This window comes from Pleurodeles waltl, chromosome 5 (genome assembly GCF_031143425.1).
Source record: "Pleurodeles waltl isolate 20211129_DDA chromosome 5, aPleWal1.hap1.20221129, whole genome shotgun sequence".
NCBI classification, from domain to species: domain Eukaryota; kingdom Metazoa; phylum Chordata; class Amphibia; order Caudata; family Salamandridae; genus Pleurodeles; species Pleurodeles waltl.
This window is the reverse complement of record NC_090444.1, coordinates 443112577-443136130: the sequence shown is the minus strand read 5'-3', so window position 1 is coordinate 443136130 and position 23554 is coordinate 443112577. Positions and strand designations below refer to the sequence as shown.

General features: G+C 42.2%; 1 protein-coding gene across 5 annotated transcripts in view; it reads right to left on the bottom strand.

Annotated features, from left to right (window-relative positions):
• Window positions 1-2974: 2974 nt before the first annotated feature.
• Window positions 2975-23554, bottom strand: part of AFTPH (aftiphilin) — a 206125-nt gene continuing 185545 nt past the window's right edge. For all 5 annotated transcript variants that reach the window (XM_069234250.1, XM_069234251.1, XM_069234247.1 and 2 more), the window contains one exon: window positions 2975-4096. In XM_069234250.1, coding sequence (XP_069090351.1) covers window positions 3952-4096 — 145 coding nt within the window. In that variant the 3' untranslated portion in view covers window positions 2975-3951. The remainder of the gene's footprint in view (window positions 4097-23554) is intronic.

Sequence of the window (23554 nt, the reverse complement as noted above, 5' to 3'; positions counted from 1 at the left end):
GGTATTGCATGTTTTTGGACAGTCATTAAACACTATGTATGTCTGTGACCAGAAGAGTCTGATGGACGTAATGGTATGTTACCTTTGCACGTCGCCCATGGGGGTCACTAATTGCTTTCTACTTATTTCCATTTCTTTATTTCAACAATTCGTTTCTTCGGGAAAATTATAAGCAATCTAGTTTCCAGAAATGCATTGCTTTTCGTGTTCACCTATGGGTTTAGCACCTGTTGCCACCATACATTCCAAGTACCCAGTAGCTGCAACAATTAGAAAAAATTGAATGCTATATAGAAAAATCTAAGAACTGTGGTAAAAAGGTATCTTCTTGAAATCTGGGAATATGGTGATCTTGGCACATCAAGCCTCTTGTGGGTACCATTTTGTTTAAAAAAACAGACACACCCATTCTTCCACACCACTTTTCTCATTTTTCCAACAAAAAACAAAATGTTGCTATATTTTGGCTATTTTAGCGGTTCCTTCAAGGGGAATGCACAAACCCTGGGTACCGTCAGAACCACCACGATGTGGAAAAAAGGAGACACATTTTGCATGGATATCTTTTGTGAAAAATATATCAAACCCTGAGCTCGAAGTGCCCCAACCATTTAAAAAAGAGCTAAGCTCTGGGCTGGAAAATGGTTAAGGCTGTTTCAATGTGCTTTATCAGCACTCTACTATAGAGTGTCTTCGAACAAATGTTTCTAGGATTCCACTAAGATTATTCAACATATCCCCATTATCATAGAGGTATAGTATAGCCGTCATCTTGCCATTTATCGTTGTTCTGGCTTGTGATAAACTCATTATACCCATCAAATCTTACCTTCTGAGGCTATGTGCTTCTAATGTTTGTTCATCACAGCCTGGGTTCTTGTAATTTAACAATATCGTCCTTAGTCTGGCTTAAGTCCTCGCAATGTCTTCTCTACTATCCGAAATATCAGTCTTTATTTTTTCCCATTATAAATAGGATGTTCTCATAATATTATTTTTGAGGCAGGAACGTTTATTTATTTTTCCCTTTATGAGTTTCCTTTTTACCTTTGTCATTAATATTAGAGGCTCTATGGCACCACCTTTCTCATTTGATCTCTCATGCCTTCTGTATCTATCTATGTCTATCAAATATATACAAGGATGCACAAGGCATGAGGTTATGAGAGATAGAGCTTTGGAATACCCAACCCATGAAGTTTAAAAGGCTTCCTACCGAATACATCCTTTGCAAAAGATACCCATGTTCTTACCAGCGGCCCCACTGTAAAATTCTGAAAGTCATGCAATTTAAACTGCACACTGTGACTGTTAAAAGGTTTCATTCACTGAGAATATCCAACAGCTTATCTCATAAGTTGACATGCACAACCCTGCTCTCTACCTTGGTAGCCCAACTGACCAATTTTCCAGTTCTCTATCCACTGATTCGGGGCAGTTGGATTCAAATCACGTGTGCCATTTTTTTAAGTTTACACATTTGCATATAATTTCAGCATTTACCTAAGATTCTAAAGCATGACTCCTTTCCATACTTGGGGATCTAGTACAGCTCAACATCAAGTCTTTATGAAATGAAGAGAGCTCCAGAACTGCGGCTGGGTAGAATGTATGTCAGTGACGTGAAACTCCTTGCTGGATAGTTAGAGAAACGTGAAGAAACATATTTTTCTGATGGTACCACACAGGCATGGACAATCAAACAAAACACAACACCCACTCATCTTCACAAATGCTGTCCTTGTTATCGACTGAGGATGCTCTAGTCTAATGCAGTGAGCTGAAGATGATTCCATGTCAGGAGAGCAACCCTGGCCAGTGTTCTTATTCACCATCCACTTCCCTTTCTAGGTCTCGCCTACAAGACAGTGCAAGCACTGTCAGGTGCGAGACATACTGTTAACTTGCGCTCAGAGCCTGCCTGTTGCATACCACTGGATGCATTCATTGTCATTCTCATGTATTGTTTCTTATTTATCAGCTGTGTGGTCTTTTCTCACCCCATTACTGTGTCCTTCCACTGCTCACTTTTTCAGGCACTACTTTTTTCTTTTTGTTTAAGCACTCTACAAGAGTGCATATGTTTTGTCGCTGTCTCTCTAGTGTGCTTTTCTCCCACCATATCTGCAGTGTTCCTTTATGTCTCTCGTCTGCTTTCTCTCCGCCACCTCCACGCTGTTGTCATTGGACCGTTCGATACCCCCAACTTTGCACTCTGTGTTGTTTCTGTCCCCTCACACTCCTGTATTGTTTCTGTCCTGTCCTTCATCCTCCTTGTTGCTTCCCCATTCCTCAGCACAACCTGAGTTGCTTCTGCCCGTTACCCCACCCACAAAAAAAGCGTGTGTGCGTTTTCTTTTCTTTGTAGTTACCAATCCAAAACACCTTTTTTCTGCAAAAAAAGACATAATACACAGAGCTTTAAATAAAATGGTCTGTTTTAATTTTTAACAAGGCTTTCTTTGTTTACTTTATCAGTCAGGGATCATTAAGGCAGTTCTAGAACACATTTTAAAGTGCTTTCTTATAATTACTGTTTTAAGTATGTTCAGATAAGGGGACAAATACAGCCTTTAGGTGATTTTCCTCATTTTTGTACCACCTGGCCCATTAAACTACTGGTTGTGCCGGTAAAAAACTGGTTAGGTGGCAAGCCTGTGCTAAAACCATACGCTAAGCCAATAGGCCCCAAAGGCAAGACCTATTGTCTTGTCCATTGCTTGTTTCCTGGTACAGAACCAGACATGCCACCACCCATGTAGGGTCTAAATTTCATCATTTAATTGCTACCCATTATGAGCTACCCAGAAATAACAATATTCACATTAATACTGTAATTTTGTCTGTGAAAGTATCAGACCTGGATAAGTAACGGTGTCCATCATTTTCAGCAGCCTTATGATTACAATCAGGGAAGGAAAATGGAAAATCATTTTTTTTTAAACTGCAGTAAAAGAATTCACACTTGTACAACTTAATTTAAATGATTTTATTTCTGTGTAAGCTAAAAGAAAATTTACACACTTAAATCTCAAAAGACCTTGGGCATGCACATTAACCTTGTTAGAGGTTCTTCTACACTTCATTCTTTTTTCCATAGGAATTTCCTGGAACGTTTACATCCCATAGTTTTACTGTATATACAGCCTAAACCATAGCAATCTATGATTATATCGCTTTACAATGTGCAAAATCCTCAATAAAGAAACAAAACAGACATATAGTGGTACAACAGAACAAAAATAAATCAAACCAGTAGGTTATATAATATACATTCATCTCATTTTGGTCCTCCTTTCTTAAATTAAGTTGATTAAAGTAAACATATTAATGAGCCCCAAATCACATGTTTGCCCGAAATCTATTATGTAACATACATGAAGCAGGCGCAGGCCATGAATCAGTCACCTTCAACAAGGCTATGAGAACAGGCCATACACCTACGGTGTTAAAGATGTGGCTCAATATAGATTTTAGTTAGTAACTGAGCTGCCCGTAAAAAGGACATAAACAAAAAAATGTCATTTGAATGTAACAGAATAATTTCAAAACTACTAGAAAAGAAAAACAAGCAAATCCATATAAAGGTGAAAAGTGAAACCCAACCTACATAGATGACCCCACAGGCAGTGAAGATTTTTCAATCAGTTAGGGTTTGGTAAGTTTCTGAATTGCTTATGAAGGACACCACCAGTGTATTTCACAAATACAAACCTATGCACCCCAGCATAAGAGGAAAGGAAACCATTTCAAAATTGAATTCATATTACCAATTATTTACATTTTTGTTTTCTAATATAAATGTAAGATTTCAGTAGGAAATAAATATACATCACTATGTATACCTTTGAGTGCTGCTTACCAACAAATCATTTGAACATTTTTTTTGCAAGATTGCTTTTTTATTAACCTGCAGATCGAAAGATGTCAACACAAAATGTCAAATCCGCATCAGTCTACCTTTTCTTGACAGCTTGTTGCAGGTGTTAATGTGGCTGGGAACATCAACACCTTAGCATGCATGAATGATAAATCAGGGAGGCTGGCAATCACCTTTGCAGCCTCTTCACTAAGGCGCTCTTCCTTTCTAGGTTTCCTGTCAAGGATTGGACACAATAAAAAGTGCATCAATCATATTACCCATGTCAGAGGGTTAGAAAATGGAACAAAGGGTTGAGGGAAAAGAGGAGCAAAGTTAAGCAAAGAAAATAGTTTATTTTTTCTTTAGAACATTAGCTTTCCATATTCACCTGAAGCAACAGTTATAATGTGAAAAAAACACCTGTCATCAACGCTGCACTAGTCTCTTCATAAACATCGATGCATAGAGGCAATTAGGTCAATACATGATGGCATGTTACAGAAAAGGCAATATACTCTTATTCAAACGAAAAGAGAAACAAATTAATTGATGGGGTCTTCGGGAAGTTTGGAACTCCAACTTTAAACCGAGGTTAACTTTGTATGACTTAATAAAGACCAACAATGTTTTCTTCATGTTTTAATTTCACCCAGAAGCACGCTAATTCCTGATGTAATAAATCACATAAAAAAAAGTGTTGATTACTGCATACATCTTTTGGATCATATGATCTGACAATAGAATGCAGTGTTAAAAGCTGAAAAGTCATCAGGGAGTGTCCTACACTAAATGGAAAAAAATAGAATCTCTTCCCCAAGGAAAGTTAGTAAAACGTACCACGGAAAATGCACAAACAAAATGTGATTCATTTTGAATGCAAAGTTAAGAAAGAAAAGTCCTTGTCCAAACAGAGTATCTTTGGAACGTGCTTACTAATGTACCTGGAATACAGCATTCATGATAAGTTTTTTTTATGTGAAATGCAGGTGTCACCTACTACACTAAGTAAAGAGCACTGATGTTGTCAATACTGATCACTGTTAATCCCTTCACTGCCAGGCCTTTTCCTCTCCTATGCAGAGCCTTTTTTTTGGCTATTTTGTGTAGATCCTACAAGTGTTTCCTATAGAAAAGAACAGCTAAAATAAAAGAATATTGAAATTGAGGTGAAAAAAACAGCCATTTTTCTCCACGTTTTACTTGAACTTTTTCCTGCGACCTCAGATTTTTTAAAGCAATATACCGTTACGTCTGCTGGGCACTTTTGGTTGCAGAGATATATAGGGCTTGTAGGTTCATTAAGAACCCTAGGGAGCCAGAGCCAATAAATGAGCTGCACCTTGCAATGGGTTTTCATTTTATACCGGGTATACAGCAATTAATTTGCTGAAATATAAAAAGTGAAAAATAGGTATCAAGAAAACCTTTGTATTTCCAAAATAGGCACAAGATAAGGTGTTGAGAAGCAGTGGTTATTTGCACATCTATGAATTCCGGGGAGCCCATACTAGCATGTGAATTACAGGGCATTTCTTAAATAGAAGTCTTTTTTACACACTGTCTTACATTTGGAAGGAAAAAATGTAGAGAAAGACAAGGGGCAATAACACTTGTTTTGCTATTCTGTGTTCCCCCAAGTCTCCCGATAAAAATGGCACCTCACTTGCGTGGGTAGACCTAATGCTCACGACAGAAAACACAAAATGGACACATCACATTTTTACATTGAAATCTGACATGTTCTTTGCAAAGTGCCTAGCTGTAGATTTTGGCCTCTTGCTCAGCCGGCACCTAGGGAAACCTACCAAACCTGCGCATTTTTAAAACAAGACACCTAGGGGAATCCAAGATGGGGTGACTTGTGGGACTCTGACCAGGTTATGTTACCCAGAATCCTTTGCAGACCTCAAAATGAGGCCAAAAAAGCACTTTTTCCTCTCATGTCTGTGACAGAAAGTTCTGGAAGCCACAAATTTCCTTCCACCCAGCTTTCCCCCAAGTCTGCTGATAAAAATAGTACCTCACTTGTGTGGGTAGGCCTGCTGCCCACAAAAGGAAATGCCCCAAAACACTATCTGGACACATCAAAATGATCAAATACACAACTATCTGTTTTTGCAGGGAGGGAGGGCATCTGCGTTTTTGGTCCTGGGCTCAGCAGCCATCTAGGGAAACCTACCAAACCCAGACATTTCTGAAAACTAGACACCCGAGGGAGTCCAGGGAGGTGTGAGTTACGTGGATCCCCCAATGTTTTCTTACCCAGAATCGTCAGCAAACCTCAAATTTAGCTTAAAAAAATCAAATTTTTTCTACATTTCTGTATGGGATCACCGCACCGGGACAAATTTCATACCACCCAATGTTCCCATCAGTCTCCCGGTAAAAATGATACCTCATTGGTGTAGGTGGGCCAAGTGCTTGTGAGAGGGAAGAGCCAAAAACATGTCGGAATTGAGGGGGAACCAAAGCGAGTTCAAAAGGGCAGTTAGTAAAAATCATTTTTAGGCTGACAAGTGCAGCAGAATTTTTATTGGTATAGATGAGACAATGCTGGGTGGTAGTAATTTTGTGGATTCCTGCAGATTCCGGAAGGTTCCATCACAAAAATGGGGGAACAATGTGTGATTTCCAGCAAAGTGCAACACACCCCCCTAGAATTACCCAGATGTTTAGTTTTCAGATGTGTCTTGGTCTTGTGGATTTTTCTACATGGCAGCGTCCCAAAGTCCAAAAAGTGCAGCCCTCACCATTCCAAGTGGGATGATTTTGAGAGTTAGTCAAGCTCTCATGGTCCAAATGTGAAACCAAAACCCAAAATAATCAATTGTCCTCTTGCTTGCCGTGTGATAAGATGTTTTAGTGTGCGGGGGAGAGCTGAAAGACTGTTACCCCCTTCAGTTGGGGTGGGGGCATAACCAGGTCCATACTGGTTGGTAGCCACCACCCCACTATTTTTTTAATTCCCTGGCATCTAGTAGACTTTCTGCCCCCCTGGGTGTGGATCAGGGGTAATTGCCCCATCTGCCCACTGGTGGGCAGAACAACTTTGGCCCCATTTATTTGGGGTGGGGGTATGGCCATACCCCCACCCTCTTATTTTGGAAATAAAATCTTCCCTGGTGGGCTTTCTGTAGACCAACATCAAAATTAATTAAGCATCTTAGCAATCGCTTACTTCTAGAAAGTCATCCCATAATGACTGGTTATTCAAAACGACTCCTAAGTTTGCTCACATCTTTCTCCATCTCTTATAGATTGGGGTGATTTCCAGCTTTGTAAAACAATCTTTTATGCTATCATGAGACCATGATTAAGGAATATTTCTGTAATAATGCTTATGTTTGTATGTTTCATAAGGAGCTTGAACACTCTCCTTCTGAAAATGTATTGTTTAGTTTCTCAGACGTTAGTTTTTAAGAAAGCATGAGTAGTGGCATGTATCAGACGCTTACACATTTATAGCTAAATACTTGCATAGCTGCTCTTAAAACTAGTGCTTGCAGCAGAGAAAGAATTACTATGTTTGGACCGAATTCCTCTCCCTTGCATTTTGTAAAATGCTACATAATGGTTTTTAGGTCTGTGAATGATAAAACTTCATTTTCCTGGGATCTTACTTGCTGATTGGGGATTACATTACAGTCCACCCCAATAACTGTACTGTATACAAGATGTGCGTTTGGAGAAATCACTCTTACTCCAATTATGATTTGGATAATAATTAATAATTAATTAATTATAATAAATTACTCAACTGCAGAACTTATTAAACTGGTCTTAATAACTCATGAGAGATTTAAGCTACTCATTGAGTCACACAATGAAGGGGATAAAGCTAATCGCTTATTAACAGACATCACAACAGATGCCATGAGATCCCCATAATGGGTATTCAACCTCAAAACAACACAATCACCTAAGTGATTAATTAAATGAATTCCATTTTCCTGAGTGACAACAGTACCCTTTATATTGGAAAGCCTTTAATAGAAAGGAAAGGGATGGGGGCATTCTTACATGATGTAGGAGGATGCACACTTAAATGGTCACAGAAGGCCTCACCGTCAGTTTCTGAAATCCAATATTCCTTCTGACCAATATTTACACCTGAAATAATGTTTTCTTTGAAGTCTCTATGTTAAACAGTAAGGTAGAGAGTAGACAGCTATGTTTGGTTCCTTTGTATTGAGTATTGTCTTTAGAGAGTAAACCACTGGCACTGAAGCTGGTTTTTGAATCTGTTGATAACAGGGCTTCCAAAGTGCACATTATTTAATGTATCAAATAGGTGAGTTTAGACTAAAATGTTTAAAAGCTTTCTGTATGTACTTGAAGATGGTGTGAGAGTTTGTTTTAAATAAGATAGTTCAGTAGACTAATGCTTCTATTATAAAGATGTGTGTGTAATCTAAAGATCAACAGGTTTGAATCCTGTGAGTCCACTAATTTTTTGATCTGTCAAGGATGATTAAATAAGTACCACTTTATAATTAACACCTGCTATTAGCTTCTCGACACAAGACAGATGCTTCAGAGTAGTAATTATTATTTTTGTATCTCATATTTGTCTCACATTATGCAGCCTGGCCTACCTTTAAAAAACCTCACCTGGTTATTGTCAGCAAGACTGGATATCACATTGTTAGTATTAGCTCAAATTTGTGTTAAAACGTTAGCATCTAAGTTGATCAGAGAATGTCAATAATCTGTGCAATTTTGGTAGTTCATTTTTGATTAACAATTACTCTAACAATGGAGCTTGCAAGAATGTAGAAAACGTACCCACTTCCCTTAAACAATTACTAAAAAGAGATCAGTAAGTGCGCTAGTTCTCATCTGTAAAGTTTGTAGAATTTGTAGATCAAGCAACTTTGCCACCTAAATGAGTTCATAGAACTGGTGGTGTCAGATGCAGTTATCACTCCATCTAGGCATTCTTCATCTAATGCATTCAGCTGAGGTAACATTATGCCATCATAAAACTTTGCATATGATTATAATAGTTTGGTTATTTGTAGAAGATACCATAGAAATTTGAAAATAATTCACTGATGTCTCTAAATACAAGGTATGATTTTTTGCCATCTTTCTCTTGGGTATTTTTTGTTTGCATGCAAGGTGTTTTTTACTTTGTTTAAAACCATCCCAAACATGCTGCTTTGTTTGTATAAGAGTGAATGCTGCTTTTTTGATGTAATCTGCTTTCTTGATGTAGGTTTTATTATGCTTAGACTGAATGTCCTTCTCTGCACTCTTCAACAACCACATATTTGACATAGCATTCCAAGCTTTCACAGTGATGAGGACAATACTACCCTTTCCACATTTGTATTAATACGTCTTTAATGTCTGAATTAAATGAATGATCCTCAGTTAACGTAGTTAGGTATTTGGTTAATTGTTTGTTAGCAAACTAAAGGCCAATGCTTTGGACAGACCTTTGATTAAGGCCTCCGCTGGGGAATCTTCTAAAATACATCAATGACGTGCATTGAAAAATTCCTATAAACACAAAAAAAAATTTAATGGGTTCAAAAAGTACAAGGAAATGCATTGCTGCTCCAATATTTTCTTAGTCACCTTTTAGAACTAACAAACTAAAATGTTTCCATGGGCACATCAAACATCTTTATAGCTAAGTGTAGAAAACCAAGGCCCTCATTCTGACTTTGGCAGGCGGCGGTCGCCGCCCGCCAAAATCAGGCCGCCGAAAGACCGCTCTGCGGTCAAAAGACCACGGCGGTCATTCTGGCTTTCCCGCTGGGCCGGCGGGCGCCCGCCAAAGGAGCGCCCGCCAGCCCAGCGGGAAAGGCCCTGCAACAATGAAGCCGGCTCCGAATGGAGCTGGCGGAGTTGCAGGGGTGCGACGGGTGCAGTTGCACCCGTCGCGATTTTCACTGTCTGCAATGCAGACAGTGAAAATCTTTATGGGGCCCCCAGGGGCCCCACGACACCCGTTCCCGCCATCCTGTTCCTGGCGGTAAAAACCGCCAGAAACAGGGTGGCGGGAAGGGGGTCGGAATCTCCATGGCGGCGCTGCCATGGAGATTCAGCCCATGCAGGGGAAATCCGGCGGGAAACCGCCGGATTCCCTTTTCTGACCGCGGCTTTACCGCCACGGTCAGAATGGGCTGGGAAGCACCGCCAGCCTGTTGGCGGTGCTTCCGTGGTCCCCGGCCCTGGCGGTCTTGGACCGCCAGGGTCGGAATGACCCCCCAAGTCTCTTGGGCATTATTATGAGGACATTCCTCGGAGGGAAAATTGGTGGACACTCGAAATGTGTCTCTGTTCATATAAAACGCGTCTTTGTTCATAAGGAATCATCCATTTTTGCAGCATCATCTCAATAAACCGGATACTTGAGTTGGAAAGCTTATTATCTGCAAATCTAACTGGCACTTGTTCACTCTATTTTAATGATGTTTATATGCTACTGTTCATTGTGGCTTTCCTACCTCCGGGAAAAGGAATTGCCTACTCCTATGTTATAATGCTATGAGTGTTCATGAAAATTACTTGAGAGATAAAAAGCTGTTTACCTTTTACACCAGTTCCATATAAAGGGGACCTACATTAAATTCATAAAGACCAACCATCCTCCTCTTCCCTGACCTACCTCACCAGATTATTAAAACAATATGAAAGAGCAACTGTTACTGTTGCATGCTAGGGCTGTGACTTTTGGCTGCCTTGAAAGCTACACTAGACTAAGATCAAACCTTTCTTTTTTAAAGGCATCTGTGAGATAGATACAGCTTTTCTTATTTGAAACCAACTTGAGAGAGGCTGATCAAAATAACTTGAGTCTGATACGATGTTCGAATCAGCCCGAAGCACAGAAATGGCAATCATGAAATCGTATTATAGTGCATGTCATCTCCCTTCACCAGTCAGTGGACTCCACTTAAGAGAATAGACATAATGTAACATTTTCTTCCTTTGAAAAATGGGAAAATAAGATGTGCAAGTTATCAACAAAATGTTTCAATTTTTTTCTACAAATATTTTTGCAATTTTCTAGGTAGTGGTCAATGGGTACGAAAACCCATGAAGGAATCCAGAATGCTGTGTATTTTCGAAAAGTGGAGAGAATGCAGAGGGCCATTTGTGTAGATTGCCAATGGGTTTCCGAATGGAACTAATCACCGAAATAAAAAACAGTGAAAGTAAGAAAAAATAAAAAGGGGACAATGTCTTATCAACAAGTTTTTACACTGAAGGCCGATTTACAAAAAGTATACAATTCCATCAGACTCTCAAAAATCTAATTAATGAAAGTGAGTATGAAGGTAAAATCTAATGAATTAAAAATGGGTAGAAAGGAAAACTATCCTTTTTTAAATGTGCCCATAAATCTGAGTTTAAGAATTTTTAAACCAGTCTGCTTTTGAGGTTAACCATAATATGTTTTGAGGACTTTTGCAAAATGTTATTTTGTGTGCAGTTAATTATAGTTAAAAGCCTAAATGAAGGCAAATACAATAGATAATAACAAATATTCTATTAAACTGCCTTCCCACACCTCCCCACAAAAATGGTACCCCAACATGTGAGTTGGCCTATCGCACAGGACACTGGAGATGTGGGTAGTTGTAGGCTGGTACCCAGTACCTTACTGACCCTTGACCTGATTCAGGTAGTCATCATCCATGGACAGTGAGAGGAATTTGGATTATTTTCTGTACAGTTATGATGTTTGCAGGACCAGTGTTTCAGAAATGCCTGGGGCCAGTAAGTTTCCCAAAGTGCTACCTGGTCCTGGGCCCAAATAGCACAGCATTCCGCTTTCACAGACTGACTGTAATTCAAAGGAAAAAAACGTTGCTTCACATTCCACTCTTCTGAAAGAAGAGGAAGAAAGGAGCAACACAGCTCCTGATGTAGGTGTTGCTAAGATGTTGCTGTTGCTCACCAGAGTTAATCAGAATGGAAGTAGAAATTACCTCACCTCTTCCACACCATCATGTTCTGAAATCCACAGAGAAGGTACGGAGTAACCTCAATTATGGTCTGGCAAATCCTTAAGCAACATAGAAAAGGAAGTGGTCCTGACTATAAACAACTATTTAAAGGCAAGGGAATAAAAACAATTCTTGACTTCATAGAGACAAATTATTTTTCTAACAACTCCTTGGAAGAAACACTTTCTCTTAGAGCCTAAAAGAGAAAATGTGTTCTTTTAGGGAAACGTGGAGATGTAGATCCCCACTTTCAGAAAACATGCTGCAGAAAAGCTACATTAATGGATATCCCAGAGATCCACACTTTCAAAAATTACTAAATGAGCCATGCCTTAGGAAAATCAATGTCATGATATTTGCATCTCTTCTCCTCACCAAGTATGTGCATTTTCTATGTATTCTTTACAGGGTCCACCAACCTTGACAGAGTACTCAGAATGCAGTACACAAAAAGTGAAGATAAACAACATACATGTTGAAAACGCTACAAGGCCTCATATTACAGAAAGAATGCAACACACAGATTGTGGCAATATACCAAAGGCATACGTTTTCAAAACCCTGTCATTTTAAATGAAGGAGAGTTCCAGGTCATGGGTACTATTAGAGGGTCTACGCCACCTAGAAGGAAGTGACCTAACATATATTTAAAAATGCATTCCTAAGTTTGTGTCCCCAAGAAGTCTATTGTCTTACTGATGAAAACATATATAAGAACAAAAATGGGAATTTATTATTTTCTTTTACAATCCCAATAGTGGTTCACTAAATAAAACGTTTGTGGACCTTCGGACAGTTAGGGGAACACGAAATTTCTATTAACCATGTAAGCTTATATATGCTTTCTACTAGCACCATTTTATACATTTCTGTGTTTATCAAGAAATGGAACGAAAAACATTTGTACTGGAAAAGAACCAGGTAGCAGTAAAACTCAATTTATTTTAAAATATAAAGAATATACAGGGTCCATACCAAAAAGAGTATAATTCTTTACTCTATATAAAACACAGAAGTAATGTAATATTCAACACTTCTATCGGAGGGGTAGAGTACTGTGAACAAAAATAGTAAACAATATTAGAAACAGGCAAGCTCTGGACCAAAGTACCTCTCTAAAAAATGTTTTTATATGGTCTGCAAACGTCATGTACTCCAAAGGAAGCTCGAAAATGAGACACAATGACACTTGCAACAAGCTAATAATAAGATCTGCGACCAGCATTTCACAGGGACACTTCTCTGCGTCGCCACTGCAAGGACACCTGTCTGCAGATTAAGGCTGATGCTGCAACAAGAACTCCAGACCAGTACCTAAAATCTTTATTCTGCTGTGGAAAGAGTGAAAAGGAACTATGTTGTGGTAGAATATAACGATACAGTCCCAGCCTTGTATTTCTCTGCATAAACAAATAAAGCACCAAATTCCCTTTCCGCAATATATATTACACACTGGCAGAAGCCAGTGTGTAGTTCTGGTGAGGTCCGAGTTTTCTTTGAAAAGTCAATTAATCGACAAACCTGCTAGAGACTTCTCCAAAAAAAGTTAATTCGATTTGGGTTCGGTACCACAAGTACCACGAGGATCCGTCAAGGCAGGTGGTGTTTGGGGGTGGTGAGAAAATTGAATTTGTGGTGGGAGGAGAGACATTTCTAATTTTAACTCTCATAGGAACCTTTGTTGACCACTATAAAAAGAAGTGTCAAAAGGAATTAGACCAAACTTGACAAGAAAGTAAAACTACACTGAAGGAAGGGGAAGTGGGGGCTAGAAGGACTCCTACACCCATGGATCTTAATATATATAAGTAAATAGAATAATATATTTTGCTGATGAATTCATGGACAAACAGGAAGGCTTTCTTTTTTTTTTTTTTAAATCTATTTACTCAACGTTATTCAAAACATAATACAAGAGCTGCAGTACATTCCGCTTAACTTAGCGAGAGAATACACAACTTTACTACTCATATACAGGGAGTGCAGAATTATTAGGCAAGTTGTATTTTTGAGGATTAATTTTATTATTGAACAACAACCATGTTCTCAATGAACCCAAAAAACTCATTAATATCAAAGCTGAATATTTTTGGAAGTAGTTTTTAGTTTGTTTTTAGTTTTAGCTATGTTAGGGGGATATCTGTGTGTGCAGGTGACTATTACTGTGCATAATTATAAGGCAACTTAACAAAAAAAAAAGATATACCCATTTCAATTATTTATTATTACCAGTGAAACCAATATAACATCTCAACATTCACAAATATACATTTCTGACATTCAAAAACAAAACAAAAACAAATCAGTGACCAATATAGCCACCTTTCTTTGCAAGGACACTCAAAAGCCTGCCATCCATGGATTCTGTCAGTGTTTTGATCTGTTCACCATCAACATTGCGTGCAGCAGCAACCACAGCCTCCCAGACACTGTTCAGAGAGGTGTACTGTTTTCCCTCCTTGTAAATCTCACATTTCATGATGGACCACAGGTTCTCAATGGGGTTCAGATCAGGTGAACAAGGAGGCCATGTCATTAGATTTCCTTCTTTTATACCCTTTCTTGCCAGCCACGCTGTGGAGTACTTGGACGCGTGTGATGGAGCATTGCCCTGCATGCAAATCATGTTTTTCTTGAAGGATGCAGACTTCTTCCTGTACCACTGCTTGAAGAAGGTGTCTTCCAGGAACTGTCAGTAGGACTGGGAGTTGAGCTTGACTCCATCCTCAACCCGAAAAGGCCCCACAAGCTCATCTTTGATGATACCAGCCCAAACCAGTACTCCACCTCCACCTTGCTGGCGTCTGAGTCGGACTGGAGCTCTCTGCCCTTTACCAATCCAGCCACGGGCCCATCCATCTGGCCCATCAAGACTCACTCTCATTTCATCAGTCCATAAAACCTTAGAAAAATCAGTCTTGAGATATTTATTGGCCCAGTCTTGACGTTTCAGCTTGTGTGTCTTGTTCAGTGGTGGTCGTCTTTCAGCCTTTCTTACCTTGGCCATGTCTCTGAGTATTGCACACCTTGTGCTTTTGGGCACTCCAGTGATGTTGCAGCTCTGAAATATGGCCAAACTGGTGGCAAGTGGCATCGTGGCAGCTGCACGCTTGACTTTTCTCAGTTCATGGGCAGTTATTTTGCGCCTTGGTTTTTCCACACGCTTCTTGCGACCCTGTTGACTATTTTGAATGAAACGCTTGATTGTTCGATGATCACGCTTCAGAAGCTTTGCAATTTTAAGAGTGCTGCATCCCTCTGCAAGATATCTCACTATTTTTGACTTTTCGGAGCCTGTCAAGTCCTTCTTTTGACCCATTTTGCCAAAGGAAAGGAAGTTGCCTAATAATTATGCACACCTGATATAGGGTGTTGATGTCATTAGACCACACCCCTTCTCATTACAGAGATGCACATCACCTAATATGCTTAATTGGTAGTAGGCTTTCGAGCCTATACAGCTTGGAGTAAGACAACATGCATAAAGAGGATGATGTGGTCAAAATACTCATTTGCCTAATAATTCTGCACTCCCTGTATATCCATGCATATTAGTGGTTTGTGTATAATACAGGTACATTTTAGCGTACTGGCATACAACTTAACATTGTGTAACTTTCAATACTAGTCATGTCAATCAATATGCATAGGTCTACATATCGGTATCGGGAGTAATGATGTTTGCATTAGGCTGTATAGGCACGAGAGGTAACTATCTTTTGCGTTTGCATGGCGTGGTTAGTTAGTAATATCGGATCAGGGCCAGAAGACTAGTGGTGCGCGAGCATGGCGTTTCAGTTCGCCTTTGAGTGCGGCTCTGTTTAATAATTTCTTTTATGCTTTGGTTGAGTGTGATGATATCCTGCCAGCCTGTCAGTACAAAGCGAGAGGAAGGGAGAGGAATGAGGGGACGGGTGTTGTGCTTGCTGAATATCAGACAGAGGATCCACTAACGGATGTTCTTTACTTTGGGCGTCTCAGGGAGGGTACTTGTCATCTCTAGATTCTATTTTTACTACGAAAAGATCCCAGCTTGCAGCGCCTTCCTGTATCTGTCCCTTAAGTTGCAGTTGTCTTAGTGTTTGAGCCTCTGCTATTGCGCAACTATGCAAGTCTCTCAGCCAGGTGGAGTGAGGAGGGGCATTTGGGGCCTTCCAGTGTGTGGCGATCAGGCGCTTGATATCACAAATGCCAGGTCTACAAACTTGTGGGTGTGTTTATCTCCCTTAGCCCGGTGTCGTATACCAAGCAGGCAGGATTCCGGAGTGGGTGTTAACGCGTGATCCACTATGTCTGCCGTGGTTTCAATAATGTGACACCAACCAGTATTTATTGAGTGACATTCCCAAACCATGTGGTAGAAGTTAGCTGCAGGGTTGGCGCACCTTGGACATATTGGTTTAGAATTTGGGTATATTTTATGGATACGAGCCGGAGAAAGATATAATTGATGTATGTAATTAAATTGCGTATATCTTAGCCTAATATTACGAGATACGGACTTAATTGAGGTGAGGGCTGCTTCCCAGGATTCCTGGGTGGTTGGTGTATTAAGGACTGAATCCCATCAGTGTTTAACCTGAGTTAAGGCAGTGCAGTTGCTTGCTATGAGTATTTTATATAATTTGGTGATGATACCCTTTGCGTTACCCATTGAAAGTACTGAAGTGAGTAGAAGGGATTCATTAGGTTTGTTGGGGCTACGTCCCCATAGGTTGTGTAAAATATTAGCGATGGCGCTGTATGTCAAGAAAGCCCCAGGTTGCATTATATCAGCCGCCACCAATTCTGCAAACGTACTTGCTTTGGAGCTTGAGTAAAGGTCTCCCAGGTTCAAGGTATTAGTCACGCGTATATCGTGATAGGAGGAGAGAGCTTGTATGCCCGGTACCCGCGACAGTGGCAGCAAGGGGGAGCAAGGGGGGGACACTGCTCTGCCTTGTACATATCTCTGCCAACAGTGCCTGGCCGTGTTCCATAGAGGTGAATGATTTGCTGGGTAGGGGGGGTCCTGCCAGCAAAGAGGTCAGTATCGCTTGTGGTGCTGTGTGAGCAGCTATTGCTATACACTCCGGAATGGTCGGTTCGTTGAGCCACATTGTGACCCATTGCAGTTGGGCTGCTACGTAATATAATTCTAGATTCGGCATGCCAAGCCCGCCTTCTTCTTGTGGGTATTGCGTGATGGCTAGTGCTACTCTGCGCGTGTCCTTGCCCCAGAGTAAATCAGTTAATAGTGAGTGTATGTTGCGAAAAAACGAGTGTGGCAAGGATATCGGGAGCGCAGTAAAGTAATACAGGAATCTCGGTAGTACTAGCATCTTGGCTATGGCCGTCCTGCCCATAGGTGATAAGGGTAGCGAGCTCCAAAATGACAGGGAGCCACGGGTGGAGCGGAGTAATCTGTCTAGGTTGCCTTCTCTTAGGTCTGACAAAGAGTGGTATATCTGAACGCCCAAGTATTTGAAGGTCTGGTAAGCCCATGGTAGCTGGTGACTAGGGAGTGTCTTTTGCTGTTCGGTGGGTATACGAGTGAGAGGGAAAATACATGATTTAGTACAATTGACACGTAGGCCAGAGGCAAGGGCAAAAGTATCCAATATTTGCATAACCCCAGATAGAGAGGTAGAATAATTGCGTAAGTATATCAGGGCATCATCTGCGTATAGGGATATGATGTGATATGTTTTAAATTCCTGGATGCCCCATATTTGAGCGTAGCTGAGAAGCTTAATTGCAGTGGTTCCATGGCTATTGCAAATAATAACGGAGAGAGCGGGCATCCTTGTCTAGTGCCTCTACCGATGGGGAATGCTTCCGATATTACTTGACCGGTTTTGACACAGGCTATTGGTTTGGAGTATAATGTTGCAATCCAGCTGATGAAACCGCTTTGGAAACCAAACGCTTTAAGAGTGCGGAAGAGATAATCCCAACCGAGCGTATCAAATGCTTTTTCTATATCTAAAGACACAGCCACAGTTTCTGGTTCTGTGGTATTGTGCATGATGCGAATTAACCGTCTTATGTTTAAGAAGGTATTCCTACCTGGGATAAATCCTGATTGGTCTGAGTGTATGAGGTGCGGTAGGTGAGGAAGCAATCTGTTTGCCAGGATCTTCCCTAACAGTTTGCAGTCAGAGTTCAGAAGGGAGAGTGGTTTGTAGGATCTGATGTCTAGTGGGTCGCGGCCTGGTTTTGGCAGGACTACTATTAGTGCTTTGCGCATGGAGTCTGGTAGCTGTTTTCTATTGCGTGCTTCGTTAAACACCTCAAGCAGAGGTTGTAGAAGGTGAGTGGTTTGTGAGTTATAGTATTCTACTGGCAGACCATCTGAACCAGGGGTTTTGCCGCATGCCATTTGAGAAAGAGCCAAGCGAAGTTCCTCAATGGTGATGGGACCGTCAAGTATATCTGCGTTGCTGGTGATGTTTGGATTTTGGGGAATCTGTGCTAGTAGCTCAGTCAATTGTTGGTCTCTTGGAGGGGTAGTGGGTTGATATAAAGAGCTGTAGTACATGTAGAAGGCTCTGTTTATGTCTACCTGAGTATTAACCATATCACCTGATTGTAACCTAATCGCACCTATTGGCAGGGATTGCGACGGTTGACGTACCAGCCATGCTAACAATCTTCCTGATCTGTCTCCTTCTGCGTGCTGCTCATTTTAAAGTGTCTATAGTCATGCCTACCAAGTCTATCATCGGCTTCTCTATATTTCGCCTTCAGTGGATTTAGTGTTGCTGATGGGGTGTCGCTTGTTGAGGCTTCAATCTCTGCTCTATGTATTTTGGCTTCCAGCGTTAGTAGTTCCCTAGTAAACGTTTTTTTTACCCCCATGGAGGCTGCCAAGCATTGTCCCCTGAATACGACTTTATGGGCGTCCCATTCCGTGGCGCATGTTAGTGTTGAATTTTTGTTTAGGGAGAAAAAGTCTGATAGCCAATTGGTTATTTCAGAATTAAAGGGAGGATCAGTTAGGGCGTCTGGTTGTAGGCGCCATGTTGGGATGCGGGTGTTTGTGTAGCCCCATAGCAAGGTTGCATAGTTTGGGTTGTGGTCTGATATGGTGCGGGCTAGATAGCCAGATGTGCTTATCTTTGAGATTATGTTGGATGATGCGAAAAACATATCTATTCTGGTGTAAAGTTTGTGTACTGGTGAATAGAAAGAGTATTCGCGCAATGTAGGGTGGCCAGTTCTCCAAATTTCGCTTAACCCATTGTTAGAGGCCCATTCTGTCAGGTCGAGTGACGCACGTTTAGTTGGGGCACTGGCTAGTGGAGGGGATGGAGCGATCTTTTTGGGTGTCTAGGGCGCAATTAAAGTCGCCTCCCCATACTGCATCTGCTGCGGGGTCTCCGAGTCTACTGTTGTTAAGTGACCAGAGGAATTCCCGTTGATTTACATTGGGAGTGTATAGTGCTATCAGTGCTATAGGGTTACCGTCTAATGTTCCTTCTAAGATCACGTACCGTCCATTTGGGTCACTTTGAACGCAGGACATAATATGTGGGACCCCGAGGGCTATCCAGATTGCCACTCCTCGTGCATATGTTGAAAAGGTGGTGCCATATAATTGTCCCCTCCATTTTGTTTTTATGCTTGCGAGCGAGGGTGCATCCAGGTGTGTTTCTTGGAGCATGGCAATATGTATTTGGTGTCTTCTGAGAGATGCATAGATCCGTTGTCGTTTACTAATGGATGCCATGCCTCTTATATTCCATGTGAGTATTTTATAATGTGGGATATGTTGTTGATTTTGAGAAGCCATGGTGTATATGTGGTTTTACGCGAGCGCATAGTGATTTCGCGAGCCTAACTTCCCATATGTTGATGATGTACTTTGTGCCTATTGTGCTCAGCCATTTTGCCTTAGGATTACCTAGCATGTTCTTTAAGTTTACATTGTACTGGACCGTCTTGGTATTGACATTGATCAACTCATATAACCGGGAAACGTCCCATTTAGTTTTAACAATAACATTTACTATAGTTAACTTTAACTGTAAGTGTGACGAGCACAGGGTTGGTGCGGAACTTGCCAACCTGATGTAACGGTCCATATAGAGCGGGGGTGCTTCAGATTGATGGGTACAAGACAGCGTTGATCCCAGCCCATTTTACACTTGGTGGTGTAGCTACTGTCCGGGAGCCTCAGTCAACAAGATGGTATAGCTGGGAAAGATGGTGACACGGTGGCGTGCCACAGCGGCATTTGAGGAAAAGGGGGGTGGGAGGAGGAAGCTAACAGATATCGTCCGCTGTCCGTGGAGTGAGGTTGGGGCCACGGGCCGAGTCCGCAGAGTCAGAGTTTACTTCTGGGTCAGGGTCTGCTTCCGATTGCGCAGACATGGATGTTGGTGATGGCGAAACAAAACACGATGTGGTCTGTAATAGTAGTGAACGTTCTTCACGAGACTGCTCAGGGGTAGGTTTGGTGTCTTGTTTTCTGCTGGGTCTCCGTTTATCCATTGGTGGAGGACTTTTGTCTGTGGGGTTACTTGCGGATGTCGGGTCAGCAAGGCCTTTTGCTTGGAGCCACGTCCATGCGTCTTCCGGAGTAGTAAAAAAGAGAGTACGGGTGTTATCTTGTATTCAGAGTTTAGCAGGGAACAACAGGGAATATTTTATGTTATGGTCTCTTAGTCGTTCTTTGACTCGATGGAATGAGTTACGCTTCTTCTGTACCTCCACAGTGAAGTCTGGGTAGGCCGGGATTTCGGCACTTTCGAAGCGTATTGGGCCTGACTTATGGAATAGCTGTAATATGAGGTCTCTGTGCCGATAGTTAAGGAGTCTTGCTATTAGGGGGCGAGGTTGAGCACCTGGTGGCAAGGGCCTACCGGGGACCCTGTGGGCGCGTTCTATGGAGAAAAACTTTGGGACATTGCTCTTTAAGACCGCTTCAATTAGCCATTGTTCGATGAACAATTCTGCGCTGGGGCCCTCGGCCCGCTCAGGAAAACCCACGAAGCGGATGTTGTTGCGGCGAGACCTGCCTTCTGCGTCTTCGGCTCTGCGTTTTAGTGCTTCCACCTCCGCTGTTACGGCTCCCATCCGCGACTGGAGTTCGAGTATAGATGGTGTAAGGTGTGACGTGTCTTTTTCCAGTCCTGCAACCTTTTCAGCCAGCGCTTGTTGATCTGTGCGTAGCAGGTTAACATCCTCAATTACTGAGCCTATTTTTGCTTCCAAGGTGGTTTTAGTGTCTAGTATGGCTTGCAGTACTTTTTCAAATTGTATTGTATGTGTTTGTAGAGTTGTGTCCATTTTTTGTAGAGCCTGAAATGTGTCGGAAGCCCCTGCGGGCGGGGGCGAAGCGCCTGAATCCATGTCTCCTGGGGGTCCACGTAAAGTCTTTGGTTTGCCCATTGGTTGGCTGTTGTATGATATTGTTGCTGGTAGCTGGGTTTTATGCTGTGTTGATTGATTGGTGCTGCAACAGTTTGCCGTTTTTATGTGAGCGCCTTGTTTACCATGGTGCAAGAGAGCTTTAGAGTGTTCTGGTCCTCGGGTGCAGTAATCGATTGGTTTAATTATTATAGTAGGTACTCAGACTTTATAAATTCGTTACTTGGTTTCCCTGGGTACTGTGCCTATGTTTAAGCCTTTGGGGCAGACAGTACTGAGTAGAAATGTATGTTGGGGCAGCCTATTGATTGTGTAATGTATATTACACGGGGTGTTTATGTTACTTTCTCTTTTCCCTTCCTTCCTTCTTCCTCTTCCCTTCTTCCACCACACTCCTCCTTTGTGTAGTGTGGTGATTGGCTAGAGTTGGTAATCTGCAAGCTTCAATTTTGCGGGCGTTTATTTTTTAATTGCTTTGGGAGGGCTGATATCAGCAAGAATTTACTTTACTGCATGCCTGTGTGTTCACTGAGGGGGAAGTCCATGTCCTTTATATGCGCTGCGACTCGCTTTATGTCGCTGGTGAAGCGCGTTGAATGTGCTCCTATTTGCAGTTGTTTGGATGCTGCTTTATATCCCCACTGGTTGCACGCGGACGAGAAGGGCACGATGCGTCCCAGCGCATCATTATACACTGAAACCCCCAGTCGAGCCACGGAAGTACATCTCGACACTCAGTGGCCCCCACGACGGCCGCCTCAGGTTCCACGCATTGCGGCAGGGAGTGGGGAGCCGGGAGGGCATCCGCGCGCCGCGTCGGGGCTCCGGACACACCCCCAGCGGGCGCGACCTCAACGGGACAGGGCCACGAAGCTGAAGCGGCGGCGCTGCTTCCCACCCGCGCCGCCAATAACAATCTCGGCCCGGGGCGCGCGCCGATGGCTCAAGCCGGCTCCGTTTATGCGGCGCAGGAGCCTCTCGGCCCGACGCCGACTCGATGCAGGCCGCGTCATTTACTGCGCGGCTTGTCTGCTCCTCGAGCGATCAGGGCTTCTCCCCGCTCCCAGCGGCTCCCGGCAGGACACCTCGCGCAGCTCCGGTGTTCCACCTCCACGGAGCATCGGCGCGCCTGCCTCTCCGGTGTGTGCAGGCGCCTAGGTAAGGATATTTGTTTAGGGCCGGGATCGGAGCTGTGGCTTATGCGTCCGACCCGGTCGCCATGTTGGACACGCCCCAAAAACAGGAAGGCTTCTTGGTCATGTAAGGCCAGAAGTTTACAAACCTTGGCTCGTGGTCTGGGAACCCATAACATGGCATCCTGGATTTGATTTTCAGACCTAGTTCTTGGTTTGTGGACATTTCAAGAGGTCCAGAAAGGACCCAGATGTCTGAAAGGATTTGGAAAACAAAATCCCAGCCTTCATTTGGTCAGCCCCAAAGGCTGTGAGCAGTGCGGGTTCTCTGCTCATAGTGCACTGGGTGCAGGGCCTACAGCTAAACTTTGCTGTGCATGGGCAAAGGCCTAAGGACCTGGATGGCTGTAGGGAGTTAGGCACCAGGCCCCGAGTCCAACACTTGGATGTGATGAATGATTATAACAAAATTGAAATTCACTGAAAAAAACAAGGTTAAATAAGGAGCTCAGAAATTCATGTAAAAACACAGGTAAATAGAGTTAAGGTTCGGAATTAAAACCTAAAAAACACTGAAAGTTACATGCAAATCATAACACGGACTGAAATGCTCATTGCTGTTATGATGACAAAATGATTGTTGTGGGTTCCCCTTAGTAGCTAAGTTTTATAGGCACCAACCCTCCAACACATACATAAGAACACGTCAGGCCTGTCTGCAGAACACTGTTCTATTTGTTATATAAACACCATGTAGGTCTAAGGAGGGTAGATGGCATTCCAGTCATGGCCGTCCAGAAACCTAGACCACTCCATTCACAGTTTTGCTGATTCTGGCACTGACTCTGCAGCCAACCGGGGGGATTACCAGCAGACACCCCTGCCAGACCCTTGCCTGTCTTTCTGTTATGAGTTTGGGGGTCTTCCCATAGACCAGGATAGGCAGAGGAGCTAACACCACTATGCTCTCAGGAAGTAGGTAGGAGTCATTAGGTTTTGGAATCATGCCAGGATAGTGGGATCGCTCATTTTCTTCACTTTACTGGTAACCATAATTACTGTATTATGCTACATATACCTAATTATCACAGTCCACGTTTTTTTTTTATAACCGAATGCAAATGCTTCAATAAATATATTGAAACCTATCTTGCATCTCTTCATTTGCCTTGACATGGGTGAAACTTTGTGATATCAATGATCTAACCACTTGAGCTCACCAATGAGATCAAAGTAAGAAC